Raw genomic sequence first — 17,471 nt, 5'->3', positions numbered from 1 at the left:
ACCAAAATAGTACTGAAACAAAGGATGACAGACTAAAGGCCGAAATACTAAATTTCTTTCTCCAAAGATGTTTCACAGAGAAAGACTGCATTGTAGTTCCTTCTCTAGATTGTCGCACAGATGACAAAATGGTAGATATCGAAATAGACGACAGAGGGATAGAGAAACAATTAAAATCACTCAAAAGAGGAAAGCCCTCTGGGCCTGATGGGATACTAGTTCAATTTTACACAGAGTACACGAAGGAACTTGCCCCCCTTCTTGCAGCAGTGTACTATAGGTCTCCATAAGAGCGTAGTGTTCCGAAGGATTGGAAAAGGGTACAGGTGGTCCTCATTTTCAAGAAGGGACATCAAGCAGATGTGCAGAACTATAGACCTATATCTATAACATCGATCAGTTGTAGAATTTTGGAACACGTATTATGTTCGAGTATAATGACTTTTCTGGAGACTAGAAATCTACTCTGTAAGAATCAGCATGGGATTCGAAAAAGACGATCATGTGAAACCCAGCTCACGCTATTCGTCCATGAGACTCAGAGGGCCATAGACACGGGTTCCCAGGTGGATGCCGTGTTTCTAGATTTCCGCAAGGCGTTTGATATAGTTCCCCACAGTTGTTTAATGAACAAAGTAAGAGCAAATGGACTATCAGACCAATTGTGTGACTGGATTGAAGAGTTCCTAAGTAACAGAATACAGCATGTAATTCTCAATGGAGAGAAGTCTTCCGAAGTAAGAGTGATTTCAGATGTGCCACAGGAGAGTGTCGTACGAACGTTGCTATTCACAATATACATAAATGACCTTGTGCATAACATCAGAAGTTCACTGAGGCTATTTGCAGATGATGCTTTGGTATATCGAGAGGTTGTAACAATGGAAAACTGTACCGAAATGCAGGAGGATCTGCAACGAATTGACGCATGGTGCAGGGAATGGCAACTGAATCTCAATCTAGACAAGTGTAATGTGCTGTGAATACATAGAAAGAAAGATCCTTTATCATTTAGCTAGAATATAGCAGGTCAGCCACTGGAAGCAGTTAACTCCATAAATTATCTGGGAGTAGGCATTAGGAGTGATTTAAAATGGAATGATCATATCAAGTTGATCGTCGGTAAAGCAAATGCCAGAAAGATTCATTGGAAGAACCCTAAGGAAATGCAATCCAAAAACAAAAGAAGTAGGTTACAGTACACTTGTTCGCCCACTGACTGAATATTGCTCACCAGTGTGGGATCCGTACCAGACAGGGTTGACAGAAGAGAGAGAGAAGAACCAATGGTGAGTAGCGCACATCAATACAGGATCATTTAATAATCGCGAAAGCATTACGGATATGATAGGTAAACTCCAGCGGAAGACTCTGCAGGCGAGATGCTCAGTAGCTTGGTACAGGCTTTTGTCGAAGTTTCGAGAACATACCTTCACCGAGGAGTCAAGCAATATGTTGCTCCCTCCTACGTGTATCTCGTGAAGAGGCCATGAGGATAACATCAGAGAGATTAGAGCCCACACAGAGGTATAATGACAATTTTTCTTTCCACGAACAATACGAGACTGAAATAGAAGGGAGAACCGATACAGGTATTCAAAGTACCCTCCGTCACACACCCTCAGGTGGCTTGTGGAGTATGGATGTAGACGTAGATGTAGAAATGCTGTAAAATGGTTCAAATCTTATAACTCTGGCAGGAAACAAAGAGTGTTATTAGGAAAGAGCCGCTATCAGGCATCATCCAACTGGGAACTAATAACATGTGGGGTCCCACAAGGTTCCACTTTGGAGCCCTTACTTTTTCTTGTGGATATCAATAACCTTTCATCAGTAACATTACCAGATGCAAAGTTCACTTTGTTTGCCAATGATATAAACATTGCAATAAATAGCAAATCAAGTGCAGTCTTAGAAATGATGTATGAAATGAAGTCCCATGCTTCTTTACAGAGCGTAAGGGAACGATGCGGGAGACCCGCACCGCCTTACTAGGCAAGGTCCTAATGGAGGTGGTTTGCCGTTGCCTTCCTCCGACCGTAATAGGGATGAATGATGATGATGATGATGATGAAGACGACACAACAACATCCAGTCATCTCGAGGCAGGAAAAATCCTTAACCCCACCAGGAATCGAACCCGGGACCCCGTGCTTGGGAAGCGAGAACGCTATTGCGAGACCACGAGGGCGGACAGTCTTCGAAATATCAGCTAATAAAATATTTGTGGACATTGATCTCTAGTTCCTAGCCAATTCTTTGTCACTAAACTTTGAAAAAACACACTACATGTAGTTCAGAACTTGTAACGGGTGTCCCACGATGACAAGCAGCTAGAAGAGATAGACAGTGTTAAATTCTCGGGATTACAGATTGACGATGAATTCAACTGGGAGGAGCATACCACAGAACTGCTGAAGCGTCTTAACAAATCTCTATTTGCAATGCGAATTGTGTCAGACATAGGGAATGTAAAAATGACAAAGCTGGCATACTATGCTTACTTTCATTGCACAATGTCATATGGGATTATTTTTTTGAGGTAATTCATCAAGCCAAGCTACAGTTTTCTGGGCACGAAAACATGCAGTAAGAGTTATGTGTGGTGTGAACTCAAGAAAATCCTGCAGAAGCCTGTTTAGGAAACTACGGATACTAACTACTGCTTCCAAATATATTTATTCCTTAATGAAATTTGTCATTAAAAATATGTCACTTTTTCAAACCAACAGCTCAGTTCAAGGAATCAATACTAGAAATATGAATAATCTTCACAAGGATTTAAAGTCACTTAGTCTTGTACAAAAAGGTGTGCATTATTCTGGAACACACATTTCCAGTAACTTGTCAGCAGCAATAAGAAGCTTAACAACCAATGAAATTCAGTTTAAGAGAAGCCTAAAGGATTTATTGGTGGCCAACTCCTTCTACTCCATTGACGAATTTCTCAGTAAAACCAACTTCTGCACCATTTCAGTGCAGTAATGTGTTCATAGTATCTAAGTATTATAGTAGTTGTATTGCACATTTATTACCTTATAAATAAATTAAAAAATTTTATTTTAAGTTCAGTGCATTAGTATTTGTAAAATGACTTTCATATAGTGTTCATTAAAAAATGACGATCATTCCACTTGGGACCTGTGGAATGGTACATTAGCTTATTGGTTTTAGTTGTAAATATTTGTCATGTATTGTTGTTTTTCTGACATGTTCTACAACCTGCACGACCTCCTCACCACGGATCAATTGGAATGAAAGTAAATCTAATCTAATCTAAAACAATGCACACATATCCTGCAAGCATGGAAAGTTGTTTTTCCACTAAATCATGGATCTGTATCCCTTCAGAAGTCTTATAATACCGGCATTAATAAAGTTCATTATCCAATGGTTGAAACAAGAACCTAGCGCTAAAAACACAGAATTGGTATACAGTTCTGTGGCCGAAGTAGTGGTTAATCTAATATGAAGAGGCAGCCCAGAGCATTCCCATGTTTACTTCACCTCTGTCAGAAGTGTATCATCCATCCTACTTCTCACAATCTTACTGGTGGAATCACCCTAAATTCTTCATATTATTCCACCCCTTTGTCAAAGTCTGATATGCAGTAACCCCTGTCTTGTTCAGTCTAACAATATCTTTGAATGAAATGCTCCTCACAACATACAGATTTGGACATCTCTGGGCCACTATGCCACATGTCTCGACAAGAAATGTAAGAGACCAAAACCAAGCTTCTGAAGAGACTTTTTGATCGATAGCCTACTATAGAACATTGTGTGTGTATATATATATATATATATATATATATATATATATATATATATAATAGAGGGAAACATCCATGTGGGAAAAATATATCTAAAAAGAAAGATGATGAAACTTACCAAACAAAAGCGCTGGCAGGTCGATAGACACACAAACAAACACAAACATACACACAAAATTCTAGCTTTCGCAACCAATGGTTGCCTCGTCAGGAAAGAGGGAAGGAGAGGGAAAGACAAAAGGATTTGGGTTTTAAGGGAGAGGGTAAGGAGTCATTCCAATCCCGGGAGCGGAAAGACTTACCTTGGGGGGGAAAAAGGACAGGTATACACTCGCGCACACACACACATATCCGTCCTCATATACACAGACACAAGCATATATATATAAAGCATATATATATAAAATAAATATAGCATATATATATATATATATACCTAAAAACAAAGATGATGTGACTTACCAAATGAAAGTGCTGGCAGGTCGACAGACACACAAACGAACACAAACATACACACAAAAAGTATATATATATATATATATATATATATATATATATATATATATATATAATAGAGGGAAACGTTCCACGTGGGAAAAATATATTTAAAAAGAAAGATGATGAGACTTACCAAACAGAAGCGCTGGCAGGTCGATAGACACACAAACAAACACAAACATACACACAAAATCTAGCTTTCGCAACCAATGGTTGCCTCGTCAGGAAAGAGGGAAGGAGAGGGAAAGACAAAAGGATTTGGGTTTTAAGGGAGAGGGTAAGGAGTCATTCCAATCCGCTCCCGGGATTGGAATGACTCCTTACCCTCTCCCTTAAAACCCAAATCCTTTTGTCTTTCCCTCTCCTTCCCTCTTTCCTGACGAGGCAACCATTGGTTGCGAAAGCTAGATTTTGTGTGTATGTTTGTGTGTCTATCGACCTGCCAGCGCTTCTGTTTGGTAAGTCTCATCATCTTTCTTTTTAAATATATATATATATATATATATATATATATATATATATATATATATATATATAATAGAGGGAAACATTCCACATAGGAAATATATATATATATATATATATATATATATATATATATATATATATATATATATATAGTTATAATAGAAGGAAACATTCCACGAGGGAAAAATATACCTAAAAACAAAGATGATGTGACTTACCAAATGAAAGTGCTGGCAGGTCGACAGACACACAAACGAATACAAACAGACACACAAAATTCAAGCTTTCGCAACAAACTGTTGCCTCATCAGGAAAGAGCGAAGGAGAGGGAAATACGAAAGGATGTGGGTTTTAAGGGAGAGGGTAAGGAGTCATTCCAGTCCCGGGAGCGGAAAGACTTACCTTAGGGGGAAAAAAGGACGGGTATACACTCACACACACACACACACACACACACACACACACACACACACACACACACACACACACATATCCATCCACACATATACAGACACAAGCAGACATCTTTCCACTCTCGGGACTGGAATGACTCCTTACCCTCTCCCTTAAAACCCACATCCTTTCGTCTTTCCCTCTCCTTCCCTCTTTCCTGATGAGGCAACAGTTTGTTGCAAAAGCTTGAATTTTGTGTGTCTGTTTGTGTGTCTGTCGACCTGCCAGCACTTTCATTTGGTAAGTCACATCATCTTTGTTTTTAGGTATATATATAGACACACACCTGGTTTCAGTTGCAAAGACATTCAATAGTAGGCTATCAATCGAAAAGTGTTTTCAGAAGCTTGGTTTTGGTCTCTTACATTTCTTGTCAAGACATGTGGCATAGTGGCCCGGAGATGTCCAAATCTGCATGTTGTGAGGAGCATTTCATTCAAAGATATTGTTAGACTGAACAAGACAAGGGTTACTGCATATCAGACTTTGACAAAGGGGTGGATGGACCGAACGGCAGAAGGAACGACCAAAGCACAGTTGGGCAAGAGTGGCAGGATAGGCATCCTTCATGCTAGCACTGCTCATGGCTTCATACCAAGCTGTTTATTGCTGTTTCAGGAATCAAGGTGACTACCATGAGGAAATAAATTTCACAATTTTCATGGAGTGGTTTTCAGTTTTCAGATGTTCTGCTGCAAAGTGTTCACCTGAATTCGATAGTAATAATGGACAATGTGCCATACCACTCTGCTTGGTGGATAAAGCTCTAACAATGAACAGGAGGAAATTGAGTATTATGCTCTGTGTACAATGAAACATTCTATCAGATAAAGTTGAACTTGGCATGAATAAAGCATAGTTAATGGATCTTTAGCTGTAGAAGCCAAAACCTCCACAATCACAGGTCAACAAAACAGTTAACACTAAAGAGCATAGTGTAATCAAGGCTTCCTCTGTATCACTGTCATTTGAATCCTGTTGAGCATGTATGGGCCCAAAGGAAAAGTAATGTGACAGGAGACACCAAAAAGTTTATGCTCATTGAGGTTGAAATGTTGAAAAAAGAGGCCACTGCAAACCTTACTCCAACAGATTGATCGGGAGTTGTCACCCATTCCCAGAAGGTAATTGAGGAGACATGGATTTATGAAGGACTGCTGGAAGAACAGATAGAACAGAGTCTTTTCAGTCAGCTCCAGTGCCAGTTCCAGTTCTGAGGAGGACAGCGATGACTCTCCCATTGGGGTCACTCAACTTACCCTTTAACTGTAAGTAGGTATGAAAGATTCATTGATGTAACTGCTCTGTTTAGTATTGTCATTCCTTTACTGCTAAAGACTGTTTGCCTGGCAGCTGACTATTGATCATAACCTAAGACAGGCATTGTTATCACTACCCATTGTAAACTATGCTTCCCTGCACTCACTCTTCACCAAATTGTCTGAAGTTTCAACTTCTTTTAAACACACTATAGTAGCTTACTAACTCTGTATTTCTTTCTTTTTTGCACAGTTCATCTGATAATAGCTTGATAATAAATTAAAACTGTTAATGATACCATGTGTGTGACATGAGGCTGAAGTATATAATAAAAGATTTATAAGACAGTCACTATTTCCCCAGTTCACTATGCCTAGTCTTTGTACATTTTAGCACATTTGATATTTTTCCCACTCTAGAAATTTTTTACCACAAACTCACAAATACAGAGACTCTCTGACAAGATAAGAGCCAAATGTACTCAATCACAACACATTAATCATAGATACTGAAGTGCACAGTCTTCTTCAAACAATGTGAAACTCCAGATAGGAATGTCAGCAATGTAGGAAAAGATGGACTGCTACTAATGTAAAGTTAACATGCTAACTTGCTGACAGGCAAAATTAAGACATTTACACATAAGCTTTCGGCCACAGCCTTTATCAGAAAAAGAACTACTCTCCAATAAAAATGAAATTGAATTAAAAATCAAATAGTATATTTCTCTACTAGAGCAGAGATTTAGAGACATTTGATACACTGTGCATAAATAATGTTTTTACACTAGTTACAAAATACAAGAAGAACCATTGTTTGAGGATATTAAGATAATATAAGCAGCTGCAGCAGCAAGTCATATACTCCTAGCTCACTCATTTGTTACATAGTTTAATTCTTAATTTCTTTGCGTGTTTTTGGTACTTGCATTGTTTAATTCATAAATTTCGGGCGTATTATAGTATTTGAGAGTTGTAGCATCACGTTTTAGTACTCGAATAGTGTTAAATCGCGTAGTCTCCTTCCGCCGCCGAGCAGTGTGTCAGCAGTGCACAAGTGGCAGCATTACTGCATTTACTAGGCAATCTTGTATTTTAATAACCGCTTCAATTTTGTGTCGTTTTGTTTGCGCTCTCTGTAGATTAGTTCAGACGTTCTTTGCACAAGTTTTTAGCATGGATAGGGACTGCAACTGCTGTGTTCGGATGCAGGCTGAGTTGGCATCCCTTCGCTCCCAGCTTCAGGCAGTGTTGGCTTCGGTCACACAGCTTGAGGCTGTTGCCAATGGGCATCACTGTGGGGGTCCGGATGGGGGTTTGTCGGGGACGGCCAGCTCGTCCCACGCATCCCCCGATCGGACTACGATTGTGGTTGCCCGGGATACTGCCCGCATTGAGGCTGATCCCTCACCTGTGGTAGAGTGGGAGGTCGTCTCAAGGTGTGGCAGGGGGCGAAAGACATTCCGGAGGGCTGAACGGAAGGCCTCTCCAGTTTGTCTGACGAACCGGTTTCAGGCTCTGTCTCAGGCTGATACTGATCTTCAGCCTGACATGGCTGCTTGTCCTGTTCCAGAGGTTGCCCCTCAGTCTGCAAGATCCGGGCAGTCGCAGAGGGTGGGCTTACTGGTAGTTGGGAGCTCCAACGTCAGGCGCGTAATGGGGCCCCTTAGGGATATGGCAGCAAGTGAGGGGAAGAAAACCAAAGTGCACTCCGTGTGCATACCGGGGGGAGTCATTCCAGATGTGGAAAGGGTCCTTCCGGATGCCATGAAGGGTACAGGGTGCACCCATCTGCAGGTGGTCGCTCATGTCGGCACCAATGATGTGTGTCGCTATGGATCGGAGGAAATCCTCTCTGGCTTCCGGAGGCTATCTGATTTGGTGAAGACTGCCAGTCTCGCTAGCGGGATGAAAGCAGAGCTCACCATCTGCAGCATCGTCGACAGGACTGACTGCGGACCTTTGGTACAGAGCCGAGTGGAGGGTCTGAATCAGAGGTTGAGACGGTTCTGCGACCATGTGGGCTGCAAATTCCTCGACTTGCGCCATAGGGTGGTGGGGTTTCGGGTTCCGCTGGATAGGTCAGGAGTCCACTACACGCAACAAGCGGCTACACGGGTAGCAGGGGTTGTGTGGCGTGGGCTGGGCGGTTTTTTAGGTTAGATGGCCTCGGGCAAGTGCAGAAAGGGCAACAGCCTCAACGGGTGCGGGGCAAAGTCAGGACATGCGGGGACCAAGCAGCAATCGGTATTGTAATTGTAAACTGTCGAAGCTGCGTTGGTAAAGTACCGGAACTTCAAGCACTGATAGAAAGCACCGAAGCTGAAATCGTTATAGGTACAGAAAGCTGGCTGAAGCCAGAGATAAATTCTGCCGAAATTTGTACAAAGGCACAGACGGTGTTTAGAAAGGATAGATTGCATGCAACCGGTGGTGGAGTGTTCGTCACTGTTAGTAGTAGTTTATCCTGTAGTGAAGTAGAAGTGGATAGTTCCTGTGAATTATTATGGGTGGAGGTTACACTCAACAACCGAGCTAGGTTAATAATTGGCTCCTTTTACCGACCCCCCGACTCAGCAGCATTAGTGGCAGAACAACTGAGAGAAAATTTGGAATACATTTCACATAAATTTTCTCAGCATGTTATGGTCTTAGGTGGAGATTTCAATTTACCAGATATAGACTGGGACACTCAGATGTTTAGGACGGGTGGTAGGGACAGAGCATCGAGTGACATTATACTGAGTGCACTATCCGAAAATTACCTCGAGCAATTAAACAGAGAACCGACTCGTGGAGATAACATCTTGGACCTACTGATAACAAACAGACCCGAACTTTTCGACTCTGTAAGTGCAGAACAGGGAATCAGTGATCATAAGGCCGTTGCAGCATCCCTGAATATGGAAGTTAATAGGAATATAAAAAAAGGGAGGAAGGTTTATCTGTTTAGCAAGAGTAATAGAAGGCAGATTTCAGACTACCTAACAGATCAAAACGAAAATTTCTGTTCCGACACTGACAATGTTGAGTGTTTATGGAAAAAGTTCAAGGCAATCGTAAAATGCGTTTTAGACAGGTACGTGCCGAGCAAAACTGTGAGGGACGGGAAAAACCCACCGTGGTACAACAACAAAGTTAGGAAACTACTGCGAAAGCAAAGAGAGCTTCACTCCAAGTTTAAACGCAGCCAAAACCTCTCAGACAAACAGAAGCTAAACGATGTCAAAGTTAGCGTAAGGAGGGCTATGCGTGAAGCGTTCAGTGAATTCGAAAGTAAAATACTAGGTACCGACTTGACAGAAAATCCTAGGAAGTTCTGGTCTTACGTTAAATCAGTAAGTGGCTCGAAACATCATATCCAGACACTCCGGGATGATGATGGCATTGAAACAGAGGATGACAAGCGTAAAGCTGAAATACTAAACTTCTTTTTCCAAAGCTGTTTCACAGAGGAAGACCGCACTGCAGTTCCTTCTCTAAATCCTCGCACCAACGAAAAAATGGCTGACATTGAAATAAGTGTCCAAGGAATAGAAAAGCAACTGGAATCACTCAACAGAGGAAAGTCCACTGGACCTGACGGGATACCAATTCGATTCTACACAGAGTACGCGAAAGAACTTGCCCCCCTTCTAACAGCCGTGTACCGCAAGTCTCTAGAGGAACAGAAGGTTCCAAATGATTGGAAAAGAGCACAGGTAGTCCCAGTCTTCAAGAAGGGTCGTCGAGCAGATGCGCAAAACTATAGACCTATCTCTCTGACGTCGATCTGTTGTAGAATTTTAGAACATGTCTTTTGCTCGAGTATCATGTCGTTTTTGGAAACTCAGAATCTACTATGTAGGAATCAACATGGATTCCGGAAACAGCGATCGTGTGAAACCCAACTCGCTTTATTTGTTCATGAGACCCAGAAAATATTAGATACAGGCTCCCAGGTAGATGCCATTTTCCTTGACTTCCGGAAGGCGTTCGATACAGTTCCGCACTGTCGCCTGATAAACAAAGTAAGAGCCTACGGAGTATCAGACCAGCTGTGTGGCTGGATTGAAGAGTTTTTAGCAAACAGAACACAGCATGTTGTTCTCAATGGAGAGACATCTACAGACGTTAAAGTAACCTCTGGCGTGCCACAGGGGAGTGTTATGGGACCATTGCTTTTCACAATATATATAAATGACCTAGTAGATAGTGTCGGAAGTTCCATGCGGCTTTTCGCGGATGATGCTGTAGTATACAGAGAAGTTGCAGCATTAGAAAATTGTAGCGAAATGCAGGAAGATCTGCAGCGGATAGGCACTTGGTGCAGGGAGTGGCAACTGACCCTTAACATAGACAAATGTAATGTATTGCGAATACATAGAAAGAAGGATCCTTTATTGTATGATTATATGATAGCGGAACAAACACTGGTAGCAGTTACTTCTGTAAAATATCTGGGAGTATGCGTGCGGAACGATTTGAAGTGGAATGATCATATAAAATTAATTGTTGGTAAGGCGGGTACCAGGTTGAGATTCATTGGGAGAGTCCTTAGAAAATGTAGTCCATCAACAAAGGAGGTGGCTTACAAAACACTCGTTCGACCTATACTTGAGTATTGCTCATCAGTGTGGGATCCGTACCAGATCGGGTTGACGGAGGAGATAGAGAAGATCCAAAGAAGAGCGGCGCGTTTGGTGACAGGGTTATTTGGTAACCGTGATAGCGTTACGGAGATGTTTAACAAACTCAAGTGGCAGACTCTGCAAGAGAGGCGCTCTGCATCGCGGTGTAGCTTGCTCGCCAGGTTTCGAGAGGGTGCGTTTCTGGATGAGGTATCGAATATATTGCTTCCCCCTACTTATACCTCCCGAGGAGATCACGAATGTAAAATCAGAGAGATTAGAGCGCGCACAGAGGCTTTCAGACAGTCGTTCTTCCCGCGAACCATACGCGACTGGAACAGGAAAGGGAGATGATGACAGTGGCACGTAAAGTGCCCTCCGCCACACACCGTTGGGTGGCTTGCGGAGTATAAATGTAGATGTAGATGTAGATGTAGAAGCTAGTTAATAAGGAATATTGTCAAGAGTTTGGTGCAGTTTAATTGGAAACTCTATCTTTAGAAATAGTACAGATATCTGACATTCTACTGGGCATGGAATATGCCAGACTGGTGTCTACCGCTGACGGTTCAGCTGAAATTATCTTCTGAGCACCCTCAACATTGCACAAATTCAAACTTTTTTCTTGAATTGAGCCCTTTTTTGACAATTATTTTGTATGATGTTCAGATTCACAACTTCAAAAGCACTGTATTATTGTCTTCTCTTAGTGAATTTCACTAAAGTGTCTAAGGCTTCTATAGCCTCAACACAAGAGATGTTAGTTGTAGGCATTTTGCCTTCATCACTGGGGCCTCCTGTGACTTCAAAACACATTATAATATCACATCATCAGTCAACTCTCATTTGTTAACTGAATTTCTGCCTATGCCAATCCATTTTAATTTCTTCTCAAAAAGAACTCAGTTCACTGGTAGATGTAGAATGTATCATTTGTACAATTTCAGAGTGATCAGGAGTAAACTCATCATTTACTTTCTTTTTCATCTCAGTTTCTTCAATCATTTTGGACCATAGCTCACTCGTAATATTGTTTTGGTTCTCACTTTTTTCCCATCAGTTTATGATGTCTTGTCAACATAACAAGTTTGTGTTTTGCTGCTTTAGGTGCACTTTTGCTCTGTTTGGAAAATGTATTCACTGTACATTCGAACGTTTTACTGTGGTGTAATCTAATTGACAATCATACAAGTGGCTGAATATTAAGACAGCACAATGACTTCATTAAATAATTAAAATACCACAGCACTGATGCAAACATGGAAATGGAAATGAAGTCCCATGCTTCTTGACAGAGCGTAGGGGAATAATGCAGGAGACCTACACTGCCGTACTAGGAAAGGTCCTAATGGAGGTGGTTTACCATTGCCTTCCTCCGATAATAATGGAGATGAATGATGATGATAAGGATGACATAACACCCAGTCATCTCGGGGCAGGTGAAAATCCTTGAACCCGCCGGGAATCGAACCCAGGACCCAATGCTTGGGAAGCAAGAACGCCACCGTGAGACCACGAGCTGTTGACAATGCAAACGTATGTACTGTAAACTTATGTTTAGTGAATGAAGAATCGTTGATACTAGCACAAAGCCACTAATGCAACTGGCTTATCTTGGCGAGAATATAATCACTTAAAGAAACAATTGTTGCTGAAAAGGCAACATGCCAAAAGGTTTCAATGTTTCTCGAAGGCAAGCAACTGACCTAAGAATATGGGGGAATACCTGACTCATGTTGGACTATTGGGTCTGCTGGATTATAGTGTGCCAGACGATCATGACCTTACTGTAACTGATATAAACCTGTGTCAGTAAAAATATGATTACATATACTGTTAAAGCTCTGTTGAAATTCTACTCATAACAGTCGGCAAATAACTGACAGTAACTGAAGTGGAATAATACAATACTACAAAATTACTAAGTGGTATAAACTATGCTAACTTCACTGTAATGCATCCTTTGTATTCCACAGTTACCAAATGACATTTTCACTTCACATGCAATTCATCTATAAAATGTTAATACTTACAAAATTCTCAGTTTCTTCTGCTCCGAAACTTAGTACTGGATCCTCCTTGATAGAATCAGTGAACCCTGAAGCTACAACTGGGTCTTCCAGATACTGAGAAAAGAAAACAAAACCTCTGTTACTTACATACAACATAAGTCTCAATATTTCATTATGATTATCATACTTTTCAGTGACTCATCTCTTATTCAAAGGTTAATTTAATAAAGCTAATTTCTGACCAGATATTCTAGTATCATGTGCTGTTGAGCAAACACATAAAACAAACTGCTTTATAGTGTGTTGATCCATATCTGCAACACAGTACAGCAGCACTTCTGGATAGCATAGATTTGACAATTTCTTGGTAGGTTTCTGGAGGTATATGGCAATAGATGTGCCTAGAATTTAGATCATGCAAATCCGATGAATTATGGGCGGTTGGTTTGTGGGCTCAGAATCAATATATGTTCAATGGATGCCGATCGGTTGAATTTGGTGCCCAACCCATGTATGTGCATTCACTATAATACTGTTCAAACCACTGCAGAATGGTTCTCGCCCTGTGTCAAGGACAGGTATCCAGCCGGAAGTATGCAGTTACCATTAGGAAAGACAAAGCATTAAGGGAACCTTGTTCACACAGTCCACAGTTATCAGAGTGCATTTGGTTGTTACTAGAGGTTCAATGGAAGCCCAGGTAAATTTCTCCTTTAGTATAATAATACCCCCACAACCCTTAGTCCACAGCACAGTGCATTCACTCTCATGGTGGGCAGTAGCTATATTGTTTGCCTTATCAGTGTATATCCAAATGATGCTGTGCTGTACTGGTCAAAGGTTAGAGGGAATTAGATTAGGAAATGAGATACTTAAAGTAGTAGACAAGTTTCGCTATTTTGGTAGCAAAATAACACAGCAGTCGAAGTAGGGAAATATAAAACGTAGACTGACAATGGCAAAAAAAGTGTTTCTGAAGAAGAGAAATTTGTTAACATCGAATACAGTGTTAGAAAGTCTTTCCTGAAGGTATTTGCCTGGAGTGTAGCCATGTACAGAAATAAAAGATGGAAAATCAACAGTTTAGACAAGAAGAGAACAGAACCTTTTAAAATGTGGTACTACATAATAATGCTGACGATTAGACTGGTAGATGACATGACTAATGAAGAGGTACTGACTGGTTTTGGAGAGGAAAGAAATTTGTGGGGCAACTTGAATAAAAGAGGGATTGGTTGATAGGATGCATTCTGAGACATCAAGGCATCACCAATTTAGAACAGGAGGGAAGCATAGGCAGGGGAGGGGGGCTAAAAACCATAAAGGGAGACCAAGAGATGAATACAGTAATCAACTTCAGAAGGATGTAGGTTGCATCAGTTCTTTAGAGATGAACAGGGTTACACAGGCTTTGAACATACCACCACCACCACCACCCACCACCACCACCACCCCCCCCCCCCACCACCACCACCACCACAACAACAACAACAACAACAACAACAACAACAGGAAACATGTAACACAGAAGGATAACAACAGTCATGGAAATTCTACACAAATACTAGAAATGACATATCTTAGATTACAATGGCTCTCCATCTATCATCTTTTAACTATATGCAGCCATTACATTCCATGATCGTCTTGTTGCACCTCAAGCATAAGACAACACCGATTTGAAAATGTACACTATGCTAAGAGAGAGACATATTCAGTTTTAGTCCTGGATCTTCGTTTATGTCATAATATGGTTCCTCAATTTTTAATGGATCTTGAATTAACTGAAAGACGAAAAAAATTATCCATGTAAAGCTTGCACATAAACTTCTGTGACTACTGTATGACTTAAGAGGGATGGAAAGGTTTTTCTTCAACCACACCTCACATAAAATATTACATTGCTGGAAAGCAACAATCATACCAACAGAATAAGTTTTCATTCCCCAACAGAGTTTCTGACCTTGCCTGCCTTACTCTGTGATTTGGATTGCTCCCTGAACTGTTTATGTATGCTTACGGCAACCTTTGCTATTGTCTAGACTTCAGTTCCTGTTAACTGTTTACTTTGTCAACACCCTACCATCAGTAACAACCAGAACCTCCTGTTCCACCAACATCTGTTATACCACTAGTGCAAGCAGTCATAAACTGTGTTTGATATGTGTACATTAGGACAGAAGAAGAGTGATGAGAACTTTCTCAACATGTAACTATCCAATTAAAAACTCTGCATGTAGTGGTTAATAATGGGACAGGGCAGCTACAACACCCTGATGTTAACAATACATGATAACAGTACAATGTTTCTTTACAAGGAAATCCTGTGCCAGGAACTAATCTTGTCATTCTCCTTCCCATGCATGAAGGTCTAATGACTAAGTTTTCCAGGTGGACAGAAACGAAATAATGAAGATATGCAAGGGAGATAGTTGCATGTTTCCAAGTCTGGAGTCAGATTTCCAAACAGACTGAAAGGAGTGCAAGGGACATAACAGTATATTTGTGGTTGAGGAATCACAACCGAGTATCTATAGCTTGTGCACAGATAAACTCTGTCTTATATGAGGGCGTACATGCAGACAAAGGAAAAAATCTTAGTTAAAACTACACTCTTCCCTGGATGGACATACACTTTTTCTATTGTAAGTGATAGTATATTTCCCTCGGAACTGTGAAACATACCAACCTTTGAATGGTTAAGGATTTATACAGCAGCATAGAACTACTTCCCAGCACTTTAGATAACAAAATCCAGAAAAAAATTTAAAAAAGAGCACTTCTTTTTTTGAAAGAACTGTGGTATGCTGCGAAGTGTACACTGCATACTTTCATACTACAAAAGTATAAAATAAAGTTCCACCAAACACAGCATGTTAGTTTCCAGAGCACTGAAATCGAGACTGGTGTGCTTTTGTAAGCATCACTGATCTCACCAGCTCAAGTATCCGCCTTCCATCTTAGGAACAAACAAGCCAAACGGAAACTCCAAGTCATGTGGCAAGGGAAGAGCTGAAACATACAAACAGCCCAAAATACCTGGGAGTAACATTGGACAGAGCACTTACTTTTAAGCAGCACTGTGACAACACAAAAAAAAGGTCTGTGCCAGGAACAACATACTGCGGAAGCTAACATGTTCATCATGGGGAGCTCAACCACATGTTTTGCGCACCACGGGTCTGCTGCTGAGTATCTCAGCAGCGGAATATGCGGCGCCAGTTTGGAGGAACTCTGCTCACACTAAGCAAGTTGACGTTGCCGTAAACGAAACTGTACGTATTGCCACAGGATGCCTCAGACCAACTCTCACAGACATCATTTATCCCATAATAAGCATAGCACCACCCACTATCCACAGACAAGTAGCCGCCGAGATCGAAAGATCAAAACAAAAGAATGATCCTCGACACCCGGCTGAAATCCTGCAGGAGTTTCATTGAAACTACTGAAGAGCTCACCAACAAGCCCGTCGCAAGGCGGCTATCTCTTTGGGAAGAAATGGTGCCACACTCCACAATGGAACTACTTGAGGAGGGACCTGCAGGATTTCAACTACCTTTTACAACTTGGAGGTCATTAAACCAGCTGCGCACTGGAGTAACTGGGTGCAAATCAAACCTATTTAAATGGGGTTACAGTGATAGCGATAGGTGTGAATGCAGAGCAATACAGGACTTGGACCACCTACTGATTTGTCCAGGTATGTCTGTCTATAACATGCACTAAAGATGATATTTTGAAAGTCAATGACAAAGCAAATTATATTGCTAATTACTGGGAAGGGAAGATATAATTGGTGCATCTGGATACGGAAGAAGAAGAAACCAGCTGATGACAGCAGATATTCAGGGCATAGGGCACGTGGTGTAGTCAGCCAACAGCAACATCGCTATTAAGTAGTGCAAGCACAAAAACAGAATAGCTAAGGTTTAAATTAATATACATAGTGCAGCTACATGAATAGCTAAGTTTTCACATGTAATACTCATCTTGAGGACCAATAAGCTACGAGAAAAACTAAGCTTTCACTTATAACATTCGTCTTTTTTGCATTATTACACTTTAAGATACAGCACACAAATTTTAAATAATCACATAAATGTCTGCTCTTCTGGCCATGGAATTATTCTAAGTGGCTGGTCCTGAAAGCGTCAAGTTTTAAATTAGAGTTAAACACACTGTGATTTAAGACATTCATCACCCATCTCATATGCAACATAATTCATGGTATGTAAAAGGAAATTTACTTTGGAGGTAACACTTTCAAACCACCATTTGCAATATTTTACCATGATCTGTTAGAAATAGGTTCATTTCAGGAGTTACCAGAGAGCACCTAGTTACAGGTGCTACAGTGCATGCACAGCAATAATGACACAGGAATCCTGTAAATTC

At 41.0% G+C, this 17,471-nt stretch overlaps 1 protein-coding gene across 6 annotated transcripts in view; it reads right to left on the bottom strand.

Moving 5' to 3' along the window:
- LOC126108595 (uncharacterized) overlaps positions 1–17,471 on the bottom strand; it is a 47,493-nt gene that overhangs the window by 13,967 nt on the left and 16,055 nt on the right. For 3 of the 6 annotated variants that reach the window (XR_007523562.1, XM_049913893.1, XM_049913894.1), the window contains exons 4-5: positions 13,095–13,187; positions 11,584–12,580 (exon numbers count right to left, since the gene is read on the bottom strand). Coding sequence is in view for 2 of the 6 variants with exons in the window: in XM_049913893.1 (XP_049769850.1) it covers positions 12,407–12,580; positions 13,095–13,187 (267 nt within the window). In the remaining 4 variants the exon portion in view is untranslated. Of the gene's footprint in view, positions 1–11,583; positions 12,581–13,094; positions 13,188–17,471 lie in introns of those variants that run through there. The other 3 variants (XR_007523559.1, XR_007523561.1, XR_007523560.1) reach the window with 1 other exon arrangement.

The sequence above is a fragment of the Schistocerca cancellata genome, chromosome 11 (genome assembly GCF_023864275.1).
Source record: "Schistocerca cancellata isolate TAMUIC-IGC-003103 chromosome 11, iqSchCanc2.1, whole genome shotgun sequence".
Taxonomy (NCBI): domain Eukaryota; kingdom Metazoa; phylum Arthropoda; class Insecta; order Orthoptera; family Acrididae; genus Schistocerca; species Schistocerca cancellata.
This window is presented reverse-complemented; position numbering and strand designations above follow the sequence as displayed.